Source organism: Pseudopodoces humilis, chromosome 4, assembly GCF_049639895.1.
Source record: "Pseudopodoces humilis isolate 2021_Gansu_Grassland_sample_001 chromosome 4, ASM4963989v1, whole genome shotgun sequence".
Lineage (NCBI taxonomy): Eukaryota > Metazoa > Chordata > Aves > Passeriformes > Paridae > Pseudopodoces > Pseudopodoces humilis.
Genome location: NC_142203.1, coordinates 49433410 through 49449111, shown reverse-complemented (window position 1 = coordinate 49449111; position 15702 = coordinate 49433410). Strand labels below are relative to the sequence as shown.

General features: G+C 37.9%; 1 protein-coding gene across 4 annotated transcripts in view; it reads left to right on the top strand.

The window, feature by feature from the left end:
• The window catches only part of UHRF2 (ubiquitin like with PHD and ring finger domains 2), a 78219-nt gene that overhangs the window by 42637 nt on the left and 19880 nt on the right, over positions 1-15702 (top strand). For all 4 annotated transcript variants that reach the window (XM_014252266.2, XM_005522683.2, XM_014252264.2 and 1 more), the window contains exons 5-7: positions 3537-3646; positions 12364-12550; positions 15461-15584. In XM_014252266.2, the coding sequence (XP_014107741.2) occupies positions 3537-3646; positions 12364-12550; positions 15461-15584 (421 nt within the window). The remainder of the gene's footprint in view (positions 1-3536; positions 3647-12363; positions 12551-15460; positions 15585-15702) is intronic.

Sequence of the window (15702 nt, the reverse complement as noted above, 5' to 3'; positions counted from 1 at the left end):
GGCTTGCATTAGGAATTCTGCTGTGTTGAATCTGGCTTTCTTTTGGGATTGAATTCTTTCAGAGGATTTAAAGTTCTTACTTGAAGTACAAACACCCATTTGCTATGCATATTGCACAATCTTGTTTTGGTATGGTAGGGTGAAGAAATGAAGAAAGGTTGTACATTTGACAGCATAATGTAGCTGCAGTTTTGTTAGATAACAATAATTTTAAAGTCATGATCATTATTAAAGCTCTGAATGTGTACTGTGGCAGAAGACTTTTTCTTTTACGAACAGCTATCCGAGCAGATTTTTTTAGCTTTGGTAAGGCTTAACCATTAATAGCCATCATTTTCACAATGATGAAGGAGTTGATCTCCTTCTGTAATTCCAGGTATGCAGCTGTGACATTTGTTGTAACATACCAGCTTTGTAATGTAATTTGACAGTATTTGCTTACTTCTTACATAACTCATAACAGAAAATGAAATGTTTTCTCTGGTTCAAATACTGAGTAGAATTTAGGAAAAACTTAGCATGAAGGTTGCTTTCTAAGTGTCCTTATTCCTGAGGAAAAATACAGGGCTAAAAGAGAAGGAATGTCTACCATGATCTAGTGTATGTGATAGAGAAATATTTAATTCCATTCATTTAATAAGTAGTGCCTAGATATAAGGAATAGTACTGTTAATAGGATTGCAGTGCTATGAGAGAAGAACATGCCATGCATCTGTGTTAATTTTTTTTATTATTATTTCAAGAGTTCTCTGTTTTACAGTATTAATTAGAGGAGTTATTTATTTAGCTAGCTAAACTAAAGAAGTATGTTGTGCTTCAACACTTTGCGGTGCAAAAAACATTTTTTTACATGATACTTTGTTATAAAGTTGATAAGAGTGTGCTTCTGCATACTTCACAAAAACTTAGCTGTTACTGTTTGGAATGCATCATTGAACCAATTTATAAATCTTTTCATGGTATCTTTTAAGGAAACAATGTGATAATTTGTAGTTAAAAGTAATTTTATTGTTCAAATTGGCCCTATTAGAAATTTACTCTTAATTAGTATTCTACTGAGCTCAAGTTTGGCTTGTTTCCCAAGGATGTGAATAGCAAGTGTCTAGATTTCTGAGTAAAGCTGTATGGTAACCTTCCTTCTTGACCATAGACCTTATGCAGAGAATACAAATAAAGTAAAGCTATTTTTTTAACAGGTGCTTTTTAGCTTTCTGGGGAAAATGAAAGGGTGGGGGGAAAGGTAAGTTAAAAAGCTCTAAACCATAACACACTGTAGAGAGAGGAGAGGAAATATGTGTTCTTCCTAGATGCAGTTTTGCTTATAGTAGAGATAGTGGTTATAGACTACACACAGATTTAGGATTTGCAGGATGCAAAAATCAGTGAAAAATATGCTTAAATTGGTCTGAAGTTTACTGGAATTTGAGAATATCAATCATTTGTAGCTGCTGCATTAAGTAAAAAATTTCACATTATGTGAAAAAAGTAATAATTCTCAGGTTTTGTTTTAAATTAGATCTACAACTTTGAGTTCTGTTAGAAGTGAGTTCTAGAGGAATAACTCTAATAATTGGGTATCTAATAATTGGATAGGCAGTCAAGCAGTGCTGTCAGTAAGAGAAGTTCTAACATAGATTTGTGGCATTAAAGAATGTCAGCATGTGTGTTTTGTTTTGTTTTTAAGTAATCTAGGAATAATAAGAAACATAGGACAGTTAATAAAAAGACTCTCCAAAGTCTGCAAAACAACCAGGGATATACTGGTGCATTGAAAAGTTTGTTGAGTTTGTTATTTCAGTTTTGCTGCCAAAAATTGTCCCTACATATTGTGCTTTCTATATTTGAATGTATTGTGCCTTTGTGATTGTGAATTGCTCAGTATTGTGGATAATTCAAAGTGTCTGCATGCTAAACCTAAGAGGTGTTAGTCACAATGGTCAGAACTGCTTTAAAGTACTATCCCCTAGGGTGCAAATGGAGTTAATTCTAAATCCATTGTTTTCCTAATCAGGAAAGCAAACTGTTCTTTATCTGATGGATGTATTTGCATTGATGTAGCATTTATATATTCTGTCCAAATAGCCTAAATATTTGAAATTTGCTAGCATTTGCTGTTTATGCATGTTACCAACAGTAACATGTTTTTCCTCCAAAAACTACTGGGAAAGAAAAATAGATACAGATGACTAAGTAAACAGCTGTTGGTACAGTTTAAAAGGCAATTAGAATTGATCAAGGCACAGGTTCCATGGAGACCTAAATACTGCAGTGTTCAGGGCCATGAAAAGGTGATTGTGTTGTCTGTGGGTTTTCCCTGGCTTAATTTTTTTCTACCTTAGTTAGGTCATCATGTGTCAGAAATTAAGAACTGGTAGTCAGCACAAAGGAAATGGTGAGAGCAGGCAAAGAGGTAGAGCAGAGAACCACAGATTCCAGACTGAAGCCTGATGTTTCTGGAGATGTTCTGTTGTTGCAGTTATCCTTATTGAGTATGAATCTAATAACTTGTTTTCCTGTCTGTCTCTAGTCTAATTTTGTTCTGCAGATTAAACCTTTTTGTAGGGCTCTATCACCTGTCTGGCTTTCTTCAAAAGTATTGTTAAGTCACCTCTGTGATAGGTTCTTGCAGATATCCATCAGTATTTTATTATACTGAAAATTCCTGCTTACTTCTAGATCAGGTAGTAAATTGAAAATGGTAACAGAACAGGCAGTTGAAGAGAGCACAATATCATCCTCAGGAGGAAGGAAAAGGGAGGGCTTTACCATTGTTGGTGTCAATATGGCCATTTCTTCCTAGATAGGTTTCCATTTGAATTACAATCTGTGTAGATACAAAGATATTTTAATAAGAGTAGATGAAAATCTTTGCATTAATATTTTCTAATTCTTTTCTAGAAGTCTTGTGGCATTATTGTTGTGGAGTCTTGGAATATTTGTTAGTACTAGTCACTGAGATTTTGCACTGAAACCTGACATTAGCAGGACTATTTACAATATATAATTCAGTACAGTATTGTATGTGGCTTTCCAGAGTGGAGAAACAGTTAAAAGTCATAGAAAGGCTTTTGAATTTTTCTGCTGCTTTTCTTGCTTTATGGGTTCCAACATTCTGTCTTATAGGTCACATTTCTGGTTTGTTTTTGATACTATACTTTTATAATAATGTTGGAGATACTGTATTCCAGAGGATATGGTTTTGTCTGGTCTGCTGTGTTCAGCCAATAAAAACCTTTTGAGGTTTTAGAAATGGAATTAAGCTGTATTGCATAACTGTCAGTAAAGACATACTGAAGTGCCAGGCAGTCTGAGGATAATGGAGTAGTCTTTTCTTTAGGTGAACACTAAATATGTGTTTTACTTTTTTTCTGAGGAGTTACAGTGCTAGACTGATTTTTGTGTGTGAACTGAAATACAGTGTCCTGTCAGTGATTAAAAAAAAGGCTACTGTATCTTATTGCTTAGGATTCAAGAAGTACAGAATCTAGGTCTGAGGAACTAAGTTGAATGTTCTTTTTATTCTTCTTGTTTTTCAGAGGTCCAGAAGACACAATAAATGATTGTAAAATCCTTTTTATAGAGGAAATGTACAAGATTGAAAAGCCAGGAGCCTATCCATTGACATTTGGGGATGGAGATTTCAAAAGTATGGACCTTTTAAATTATTTGAACATAAGTACAAATTGAGTGATGTTTCTTTAGATAATATCAGCATACAGAGGTAGTAGTAATAATTGGTTTGTGTTCAAGAAAGGAATTGTATAATTTTTAGATTTCTGTTTTCAAAGCATAGTTACTATAAGATGGCTGTATTATTTGACATATTCAGAAACTAGTAATAGCTTAGTGCTGTCAGTCATAAATGGTGAAAAAGAGAAACAGCTGATAATGCTCTAAATGAAAAGTACAGAATGAATTTGCAGTCTCATTTAAGTTCCTAGTTCAGGCCACCAAAACTGCTGTTGCAACTGATATGTAATTCAAGCTTTTAATAAATTAATAAATGCCAAAACCAGAAATAGTTGGTAGTAATGCACTTTAACTCTGTCATTATGTCAGGGAGAAGAAAAAAATATAAGGAACTTTGCACTAAAGCTGCTTGTACCATGAAAAAAAAGGGATAATTAATGTCTGGATTAGTTGAGCCTGCCGAACCTCCTTAACCTCCCCACAACCACAATAAGGAGTTAGTGGCAGTTTATCTAAAAAGTAATGACATTTTATCCTAAGTTTGAAAATATATTAAGGTTAGGAGTGGTGAGTATTTGTGATAGCAACACTGAAGATTGAACTGTAGCTCTACAAGTAGGTATTATTTAGATATAATTATATATTACATTCCTGACTCCATGCAATTTTTCAGAACCTTCGTAGGTGGCTCCCACTGCACAACGAGTCTGATTAATGTTTATTTGTTGTCTAAAAAAAAAATCACTGTCTTTCAGAGGAGCAAATACCATTCCCTGTGGTATTCTTGAAAGTAAAAATGTCAGTTTCTCAACTCATTATTTATTTTCATTATTTGAGAATTATTTCCCTTCAAAAAATTGCTTCCCTTTAGAAAAAAAAGAACTATTCACTCTTTTATTTTTTCTTGGTCGCATTAGAAGATCTTTCCAATATCTTTAAAGCATGTTTTGATTTTAAAAGATTTCTGTGTGAGAAAATTGAAAACCTACAAATACTAATCTGTGTTTAGATACTATTTATTTTGGAAGTATGCAACATTTTAAATGGCATAAAAGAGTATTGCAGTTCATTTAATTCTTCCCTGCAGCTACTGTGTAGTGAATTAATTTTTTTAATTATGGGTTGAGGAAATGAGTGATTATTGTATTACTGACTATACAAAATTGTCTATGATGGTGCTATTTGATCTGATGTATTTACTTACAGGATCATTTAGATGGCAATAGACTCTTAAGACCATCAAGTCCACCAAATGCCATAAGTGCTAAACCAAGTCCCTAAGTGCCACATCTACGTGTTTTTTGAACACTTCTAGGGGTGGCACTTCCATCACTTCAACATCTTCCAGTGCTTGACCATTCTTTCTGTGAACCAGTTTTCATAGTAACCAATCTAAACCTCCCCTAGCCCCACTTCAAGCCATTTCCTCTAGTCCTTTTGACTGACCCTCATCTGGCTACAAATCAGGTAGCTGCAGAGAGCAGTAAGGTCTCAGGTCCCCTGAGCCTTCTTTTCTCTAGGGTAAGCAACCCTAGCTCCTTGAGCTCTTCTCATAGGACTTGTGCTCCAGAGCCTTCACAAGCTTCACTGCCCTTCTCTGGACACACTCTGGCACCTCAATGTCCTTCTTGGAATCAGGGGTCCAAAGCTGAACACAGGATTTGAGGGGTGGACTCACCCTCACCAATCTGTACTTTGTATGCTGATTGCCACTCTAATTGTTTCAGAGTCAAGACCTTCATTGTCTAATATACCTCCCTCCTTCCAATGTTGATTGTTGTTTATTTGTAACCTCTTTGCTTAAACTACCCAAATACTGACATCTGTGTAGAGACTTGCACCTCTGTGTATGTTTTATTTTATTTTTTTCCTGGTCCCAATCTTATTAATTTCAACAGACTGTTTATAACCTTCATAAATAAATATTTATTTAATATCATTCACAAATATAATCTTTTAAAGTGTAATCATGAAAAATAAATTTACCTTGGAATTCAGCCTTATTTCTTGAACTGCTCTTTTTCCTGAAGCCAGCACTCACTGTACAGCTCTGTTCATGTGATTCTGGTTTTTCAGCCAGGTCAGCTGTTTTGCCTTTGTTCAGGTATGCACACTGCACACAGTGGAGCTGGATGCTATAACCACCAGTGTAGTCCTTTCTTCTGGACTGTACTTAGAACCCTATTTGTACTAAAATGTGTACCTATATGTATTTTAAAAAGTTAAATATATATACAACTATCTATAAACACACTTAGCTTATGTACTATGGAAAGAGGCAGAATTTTATTACAATCATGGCAGATGAAATTAAAATCATTATTTGGCCTTAAATATTCTATGAAATTGTTGCAAGCACAGTCAGCAAATGCACTGACTGTATTTTTGTCCATATTAAGCTACTGTCCATGCCCTTGTCAAAAGATAGAATGCCTACTATGGAAATAATCTTCATCAGATAAACAGTGTAGATTGTCTCTGCAGAAAAAGTCTTATTTCTTGAGCAGGGTGACATAATAATTAGGGTTTGTATGTGTAAAGTGATGTCAATATAAATTCGGCAGTTACAATTAAAAATAGTAACTCTTTAAGTAATTAATGGCAGAAAAATTCTACAAATGATAAAAGAAGTAAAGCTAAGCCTGTTAGAAAATTATATTCAAAACAAAAAAATCTAAGAAGCAATCTATTTTTAAATATGTTACAAATATTTATATGCAACATGCAAATAAGACCTAGGTATCAACATATATTACTTCCATCAGAATGCAAACTTGTGCTGACTCTTTCTGAAAAAAAAAGATAATTTGAAATTATTTATGCAACTAAATTCTGCATTGGTGGTTGAGATGAACAGGCTTGTCTTCATGTGACCAATTGTGCAGCTATAGTTAGTGCATATGACTTACAACACGGTTAAAACAGAAATGTGAAAAATGAAAGTGATATTATGAAAATGACAGTTTGTAGTTTGTTTGTGTACTGAAGGAAGTAGAGAACTTCACCTATTGTTTAACCAAACTAAAATATGTAAGTATTTTTTGCTCTTTTCCTATTTAAATAAAAATCACAACTAACCTTTTACCTAAGAAACTGGTTTTGTAACTGAAACCAGTTAATTACATAGGCCTAAACAATGCATGATGCTCAGAGATACAGAAAAAAATGCTGTTTCATGTTGTCTATTATTTATTGGCTGAGGTAGGCTATTGGGTTTCCATAGGGAGTGCTCAATCATCACTTTTAAAATTTTTCAAAGGAGTTAACAGTTATCTGAGATTGCTTAGTCTGACTTGAATTGTTATTGATGCCTTGCACAGATTGTGAATTTTACTGTGCTGGAAAACGCTCAGATTTGTTTATCAGCACTCACAAAATTCTTCCTTTCTCTTCAAATGAACCTTGGGAGATAAATCTCAAACTAATGGAATCCATTTGGATAGCATGTTATGTTTTCTAGGCTACACTTCTCCTAGAAAAGCAATATTGTCATAGATTTTGGAGTCTTTTTAGAAATATATATTTAAGTGTACCTTTGCCTGTAAGACTTTGCAAAACAGTCATTGCTGATAGCTTTACATATTTATTTATCAGGTTTTCCAGTCAGTACATCTCACTAAACCTTCTATCTGCAGCTGGAATCTTCCCTCTTCAGTGATACTTTTATACTCTTAAGTTTTAAAGTTTTTTATCTTAAAAACAATGATTCAAACAGCATTGTTTTTGCACTTCTTATCATAGAATGGTTTTAGTTGAAATGGACCTTTAAAGATCTAGTCCTACCTCCCTGCCATAGGCAGGTGTATTTTTCATTAAATCAGGTTTCTCAAAGTCCCATTCAACCTGACATTGACAGGTTCCAGGGATGAGGCATCCACACTTTCTCAGGGTAACCTGTACCAGTGTCTCATCACCCTCACAATAAAAGATTTCTTCCTTGTATCCAATCTAAATCACATTTCTTTCAATTTAAAACTGCTTCTTGTTATCATTATTGTTGCTTTCTGTCATTATTGACCTTGGTAAAAAAATCTTTCACTGTCTTTCTTATAATTTCTTTTAAGTGTTGAAAGGTCACAGAAAGATATCCCTAAAGCCTTCTCTTGCCCAGGCTGAATACATCATCTCTCTCTCAGCTTTTCTTCACAGGAGATGTGTTCCAGCCCTCTGATCATTTTCATGATCCCCTGGACCTGTCATAACAGTGGTTGGAAGGAGTATTCAGGGAACTATGGGCCCGTCAGCCTGACCTCAGTGCTGGGGAAGGTCATGGAGCAGATCATCCCAAGTGTCCTCACGCGTACTGTGCAGGACAACCAAGGGATCAGCCCAGCCAGCAGGGGTTTGTGAAAGACATCTTAAGCTTGACCTGATCTCCTTCTATGGTAGGGTGACCCTACCTAGTGATTGAGCAAAAGGTTGTGGATATTGTCTACCTGGACTTTAGTAAAGCCTTTAATACTGTTTCCCACAGCATTCTTCTGGAAAAACTCACTGCTCATGGCTCAAACAGGCACATGGTTCATGGGGTAAAAACCTGCCTGTATGGCTTGGCTCAGAGATTGGTGGTAGATGGAGTTACATCCAGCTGGTGGCCGGTCACCAGTGATGCTCCCCAGGGCTCAGTAGTGGATTACCTGGATGGGGAGATTGAGTGCACCTTCAGTTTGCAGACAACACCAAGCTGTGTGGGAGTGTTGATCTGCTGGAGGGCAGGCAGGCTCTGCAGAGGGATCTGGACAGGCTGGATCATGGGCCAAGGCCGTGCTGTGAGGTTCAACAAGACCCAGAGCTGGGTCCTGCCCTTGGGTCACAACAGCCCCAGGCAGTGCCACAGGCTGGGGCAGAGTGGCTGGAAAGCTGCCCAGAGGAAAAGGCCCTGGGGATTCTGGTGACAGCAGCTGAACAGGAGCCAGCAGTGCCCAGGTGGCCAAGGAGGCCAATGGCATCCTGGCCTGTGCCAGCAATGTGTGGCCAGCAGGAGCAGGGCAGGGATTGTCCCTCTGTACTCATCACTGGGGAGGCCACACCTTTGTTCAGTTCTGAACCCCTCACTCCAAAGAGGACATTGAAGTGCTGAAGCAAGTCATAACATGTGTCTGAGAGTACTGATTAGATATTAGGAAAAATGGGAGGGATTGTTAAGCATTAGACCAAGTTCCCCAATTAAGTGATCACCATCCCTGGTAGTGTTCTAAAGGTGAGTGGATATGGCACTTGAGGACATGGTTTAATGCTGAACATGATAATGGTGATAGGTTGGTAGTTAGACTTCAGGATCTTAAAGGTATTTTTTTGAACTTTAATGATTCTTTGATTCTGTGATGAACTGCACTGCTCAGTTTGGTGTCACCTACAACCTTATTGAGGGCGCACTCAATTCCACTGGGTATGTCATCAATGCAGATAGAAAATAATAGTGTTGTCATTATGACCCTTAAAGAACACCACTCCTTAATGGATTTCACTTTTACGTTGAACCATTGGATGTGTACCATTCACTCTTTGAATGTGGCCATCCAATTAAGTCCATATCTATTTACCATTTCATTCATCAAACCCTTCTCTCTTCAGTTTAGCAGCAAGAATGTAAGGCAGTTATAAAGCTAGAGAGTGTCACAAAGGAGGGTCACAAAGTACAGGCTGTGAAAGGCCTTGAAGGGAAGCCTACAAGGACTATCTGAGGTTGCCTGGTTGTTTAGCCTGGAGAAGACTGAGGGCAGTCATCATAGTCTACAACTTCCTCATGAGGGGAAGGGGAGGGCCAGACACTGATCTCTGTGACCTCTCACTGACCAGTGACAGGACCTGAGGGAATGGCTTGAAGCTGTGTTTAAGTGTCCAAGCACCCTCTGGGTGAAGAACATTTTCCTGGTATCCAACCTGGAGGTTATTCACCCAGAGAGTGCTTGGACACTTAAACAGGCTCCCTAGGGAAGTGATCACAGCACCAAGCCTGGCAGGGATTCAAGTAGTTTTTCAACAATGCTCTCACATATGGAGGGATTCTTGGGATGTCCTCTGCAGGGCCAGAAGTTGGACATGACTGATTGTTGTGGATCTGTACTTCCTCATGATATTCTATAATTCTGTGATTTTATGTTAAGAATATTGTGAGGGTCCAAATAAAAGGCCTTACAGATCAGTAAATGACATTTATAGTTTGCCTTTAACAATGCATTCTCTCCATGGTGAAGGGCCACTGTTCCAAACAGGCACTATTTGCCCTTCGTGAAGCCATTTTGGCTGTCTTTAACCAGCCCTCTGTCTTCCACATGTTTTGATATGTCTTCCAGGAGTCTCTCTGCTCTGTGATCTTACTGGGTATTGAGATGAGGCTGAGTAGTAAATAATTCCTGGGTTCCTGCTTATTACCCTTTTTTAAAAAGATTGAAATACTCCTTTTTTCTCCAGTCACTGAGAGCTTACCCTGACTGCTGTGGATTTTCAGACATGATATGGCAGCCATGGCTTTTTATGCATGATGGAGAGTGGCTTAACAACTACATTAAACAATTCTCTCAGGATCCTGGGATGCATCTTCTTGGGTCCCATGGTCATGTCTATGTTCAGGTTTTCAGATGTTTTGGAACCTGATCGGCTCTTACACCAATCAGTCAACACATTTCAATCCCCCAGTTCCTCTCTTGAGGTTTGGGGACTTGAGAGATATGGGAAGAGTGATTACTAGTGAACAGAGGCAAACAAAATTGCTCAATTTGTACCTCAACCTTCTCCATGTCAATTGTCATTAGTTCTGTCTCATTCTGAGGGACAGAGGGGAGGATGGGGTTGTGTTTTCTTCAATCTTCCATTTCTGACCAACATGCCTATAGAAGCCATTTTTACTGTTCTTTGTATCCCTTGCCAAATTCAGCTCCAACTATACCTTAGCTTTCTTAATTTCTTAATTGTCCCTCCACAACCAGACAGCACTTCTCTTTTCTTGGAGACCATGATTCCATGTCCAGTGCTTTTCCTTCTTGTATTTCACTTTGTCCAGGAGGTCTTTACCGAGCCATGCTGGTCTCCTGCTTTCTGTGCCTGAATGCTCACTGGTGGAAACTGAGAGATCTTGGGCTCTAAGAAAAATGTCCTTAAAGATCTGAGAGTTCTGTTCTGCTCCTGAGTGCAGTTTTCTGGAGGGTCCCACCCACTAATTCCTTACATAACTAGAAGTTCAGGTCCTCAAATTCAGAGTACTGACTTTCTTTGGCCCATAATCCCTGAGGTCATGAATTCCACTCAGACATGATCACTTCAGCCCAGACTTCCGCTGATCCTGATCTCTCCAGTTAGTTAATCTGTGTCAGTAAGCAGCAGGTGCACTTCTCTGTCACCTGGGGTAAGAAATTATCCTTGATGCTCTCCAGGAGTCTCCAGGACTGCTTATATCTTGCTGAGCTGCTTTTCCAGCAGATGTCAGGGACTGTCCTGACAAGTCCCTTCAGCTGGATCAGAACCTGCCAGAGTGATGCTTCCTGCAGGTGAAGTAAGAAGGTTTTGTCAACAGGGTCCCCTCGATTGAGTGGTGGGTAATAAACACAAACTATGAGATTTCCTTTGTTGGATTGGCCTCTGATTTTCAAGCTCTTGACCTGGTTGTTGCTGTTTTTCAAAGACGGTTTTGTGCAATCAAGTCTATAGAGATGACAAATTGCCTGCCCCTCCTTCCTTTCCTGTCCATTCTGAACAGTTTGTAGCTGTCAATTGGAGAGCTACAGTCATGTGATGTATCCCAGGTTTCAGTGTTTGTGATTAGATCATAGCTTTCCAGTCACTTCCAATTCATCTGGTTGTCACTCATTCTACATATGCTAGTGTACAGACATTTTGACTGGGTTATCAACTGTGCCAGCATTTTAGATGAAAAAGCTCTAGTTCTTTTGAGGCATTTCACACATGTTCCCCTATCAGTTTTTAATTCATCAGCAGCTCCTGACTCTTCTTTGTTAATCAAAACCCTATCCTCTTCCCGCTCTAAGTCTAGTTAGTTCTGCCTTCAAAGATAAAGTATTGTTCAAGGTCCTCCAGAAAGACTGCAGATACAGCACAATGCTTGGCATTCCAGTCCCCCTTGCTTAACTTTCAGTCCAGAGTTTCTCACCACAGAGATTTACCCTGATAACTTACAACTGCAGGGATCAATTTCCCTGTAGTGTATTCAGTTGGGAGGGCATACTTTTCTTCAGTAGAAAGGGGCTTGGATTTCTGCAAATTCTTAGTCATTAATTTCCTTCTCAGTATACTTAGGAAAAATGTTTAAGTATCCAGAACTCCTCTGGATACATCAAGGATCCACCTCATATTTCTATTCAAGAATAAACTCCTGAAAGAAATATTTACTTTTATTGCTTATGTTATCCAAGCTAACTTAGAAGGATCTGATAAGCTGTATAGCTTCAAAAGACAGCAAAGCTCCATCTTTAGGGAGAATGTGCAGGTGCATCTTGGGAACAGGAGAAAATAAAGAGAAGCTTATGATAAATCATGTTTTTTATGGCTTGTTTATACAGCAGAAGAAATCTTGTTAAGCCTTGATAAATAGCACGTTGTAAGAAAAGAAGCATTTTCAAGAGAGTAGTGTTCATGTTCAGAAATAATTACTTCTTTAGATACAGTAATGCACTTTTCTGAGATACACGGCATTTGACATTTCTTTGTTTTTGACAGGAAAAAGTGGCCCTGAATGCAAGCACTGTAGGGCTGATCCCGATAAGGAGTGCCGATTTTGTTCGTGTTACTTGTGTGGTGGCAAACAAGATGCTCACATGCAACTCTTGTGTGATGAATGTAATATGGCTTATCATATATACTGCCTGAACCCTCCTTTAAGCAAGATACCAGAAGATGAAGACTGGTAAATATACAAGGATGATTTACTTACCTATATTCACATTCTATGCATGTTACCTTTTTGATATTTGCACGTCATGAGAGAAAATACTGAAGATGTTTTTAAATTCTGGGGTGTTTTCATCCTACTTAATATAAGGCTAATGTTTTCTGTCAAGATAATTCTTTTAAATCATTCACAATGGACTAGTAGTAAGCTTTAATAGCCATTATGAAATTTCAGGACTGGTATGTTCATTTTATTCATTATGATCATTATGATCTTCTGTGACATTATCTGATCTGATTGTATTTATCGACAGTTGTTCCTCAGCCTTTTCATTTCTCAAAAGCTTCACTGCTTGAGCAATTCTCTTATGCTCACACTCTGCCCCTTCATCCTCTGTACCTGCTGCTGCCCCTGTGCTCTTTGTTGCCTCTACTACATTCATTTTTCATGCTGTGGAAGGACCACTACATTGCTACTCTTCATTTATTATGTAATTACTCTTGCATCTTTATTACCTGTCTACAGTTTACACTGTTCATATTTATCACCTTCCTATGACTTACTTGAGATGCTAATCCTTTATAAATAAGTAATAAATAGAACTTTATTCTAATAAAGTTTTCTGTAGACTTCATTGAATGTCTAAGATGTCTATGTGTACATTACATGGAATCTCTTTTAACCTTATGATTTTATTTTATGTAAAAATCTATGTGAATTTTTTGGATGTTATAACTTTCTTTGTAAATTAATAACTCAATCTCCTACACTGCACTGGATTCCATAATGTTTATTGGTTAGTGCCTGGTGGTCTTCCTGTTTTCTGGGGCAACTATCCTCACAGGAAAGAACTTCTTACTAAAATCTAAACTTGCTAGAAGGTGCTATAAGGTCTTCCTCAAGCCTTTTCTTCAGACTGAACAGCCCCAACTCTCTCAGCCTGTCTTCATGGCAGAGGTGCTCTTCCCCAGCTACATGGTGGGGCTACATGGTGGCCCCCCTTTGGGTTCTTGCCAGCAGGTCCATATCTTCCTTGTGTTGGGTGCCCCAGAACTGGATGCAGCACTGCAGGTGGGGTCTGACAAGACCAGAGTAGAGGGGTGGAATCACTTGCCTTGACCAGCTGCCCATGCTGCTTTGGATGCAGCCCAGAATGAGAGTTGGCTTTCTGGGTTCCGAGTGCACAGGGTTGCGTAATAGTAATAAGACTTTTGATCATGAACACCTCCTCCTCTCTAGAGCTAGTCTTGGTCTGTTCTCCAAATTATGAATTTCTGGAAGTTTAATTCATTAATTAAAATTTATTGGAAAATTGCTGTCAAGCTTTTTAACTTGTTTTTGTTCACTGTATAACTAAGAATAGGAGTCTTAAGATCTATATATGTAAGTAGATAGCTGAATCTGTGGATGAAGTCATAGGGTGGTAGAGGTACAGTTGTGGACCTGGCTTATGTGAACTACTTTCGGGATGCTTAACGTCACCGGCCCTACACTGTCTTAATGCTTGTCATTATATGTGCATTTACACTGGGCAAAGCAGCATCTCCTGCCAAAGAATAAGTTTGTGCTGTCCCTTCTTCTTGCATACTAGCAAAGAGTCATTGTTGTCTGATTTTTAATTTAGGAACAGTTTGCTTTAGAACTGGAAATACTTCCATTTTGTGTTTTTAGAGTACAAAATCCAGCAAACTCTCTTCAGGGGTTAAGCCTTCAGTTTGAGAAAGGATAAGTGTATCGTGTGTACATTAAGTCTCTTGGTATGTGAAACAGTATTTAATATTCCCTACAAGATTCTCTTTAAAAGTTGTTAAGGTAATATTGTTACCATATCAAGAAACATGGAATTTACCGTGTGACTTCAAGTAGTTAATTCACCTTGTGAATTTGCATTATGTCATGTTTGTTCTTATAACTGGTCTTACATCCTTTTTCTGTAAGTAGCTGTAATACCTGTCATAGTGTCAGACAATTTCAGCATCTTACATTATTATTTTAAATCTACATGGTCTCATTCTTTTACTTCATTGAGATAGTGAAATCTATTCCTGTAGACCTTAATCATTACTTATTCTATTCATATCCACATAGAAAACTTAATAAATTCAAAACAGTAATAGTACTAGTAGTAGTAGCTGTTACCTGAACGAGGTTATCAATGTCAGTGTAGATTAGGCTTCCTCTTCTAATGGTGTGTGGGCCAAATCGAGCCTATGGGAGCCAGAAACATGGACATGCCTTTGTATTGTTGTTTTTGGACTGGAATGTTGCTGTAAGCAGTAGATTACCACTGTTGTCCTTTTCTCTCTCTGCTGTAGTAAATGTATACTAGTATCTCTGCTTTCCTACCAGAATGGATTTGTGTTAGTTGGAGTGAGCATTATATTCCAAATGGCTTCAGTGTTGTGGAGTGAGTTAGTGTGTGTTTGTGAGTTTCTATACACACTGCATCATACCTTGGCTCTGTTTGACATTCAGCAATCTGCAGTGAAATTTGTTGCACTACCAGCAAAAAATAAGGGTAGACTGGGAAACACACAGAAACAGACCATGAGTACTGGTTAGCAGCATACTCTAATCTCAGCTGTCTTCTCCTTTACATGATGTAAATGAAGGAAGACTAAATGAAGAGAGAATACAGGAGACATGGGGACCTCTCACATATCATGTGAGAAAAAATAGTTATATGTTTTGCAACTAGCACTCTACCTTTAAAGGTACTGAAAAACCCCTTTTTATAAAAAGTTGACAGTATTTGTTCACACTGAGTTCATTTTTTAAGCCGTAGGCTTCAGCTGCTTAAGACTGGTATATGCTTGCTAACTTGAAACATTCAGTCAAAATAAAGAAGTGGACACTATTTTGGCTACAAGAAATGTATTGCCATTATTATGAAGTTAATTGAGATTTACTAAAACCTTTTTTTAGGTATTGTCCTTCCTGCAAAAATGATTCTAATGAAGTTGTAAAGGCTGGAGAAAAACTCAAACAGAGTAAAAAGAAAGCAAAGATGCCATCTGCCAGTACTGAAAGCCAGAGAGACTGGGGAAAGGTAGAGTGTGTTTTAGAAATAGCTGTTACTCTGATTGTTCATGTATGTGGTACATCTATAATTCTGCTTACATATGCACTACACAAAATTCAGTACTGGGTTGCACAGACGACAAGAC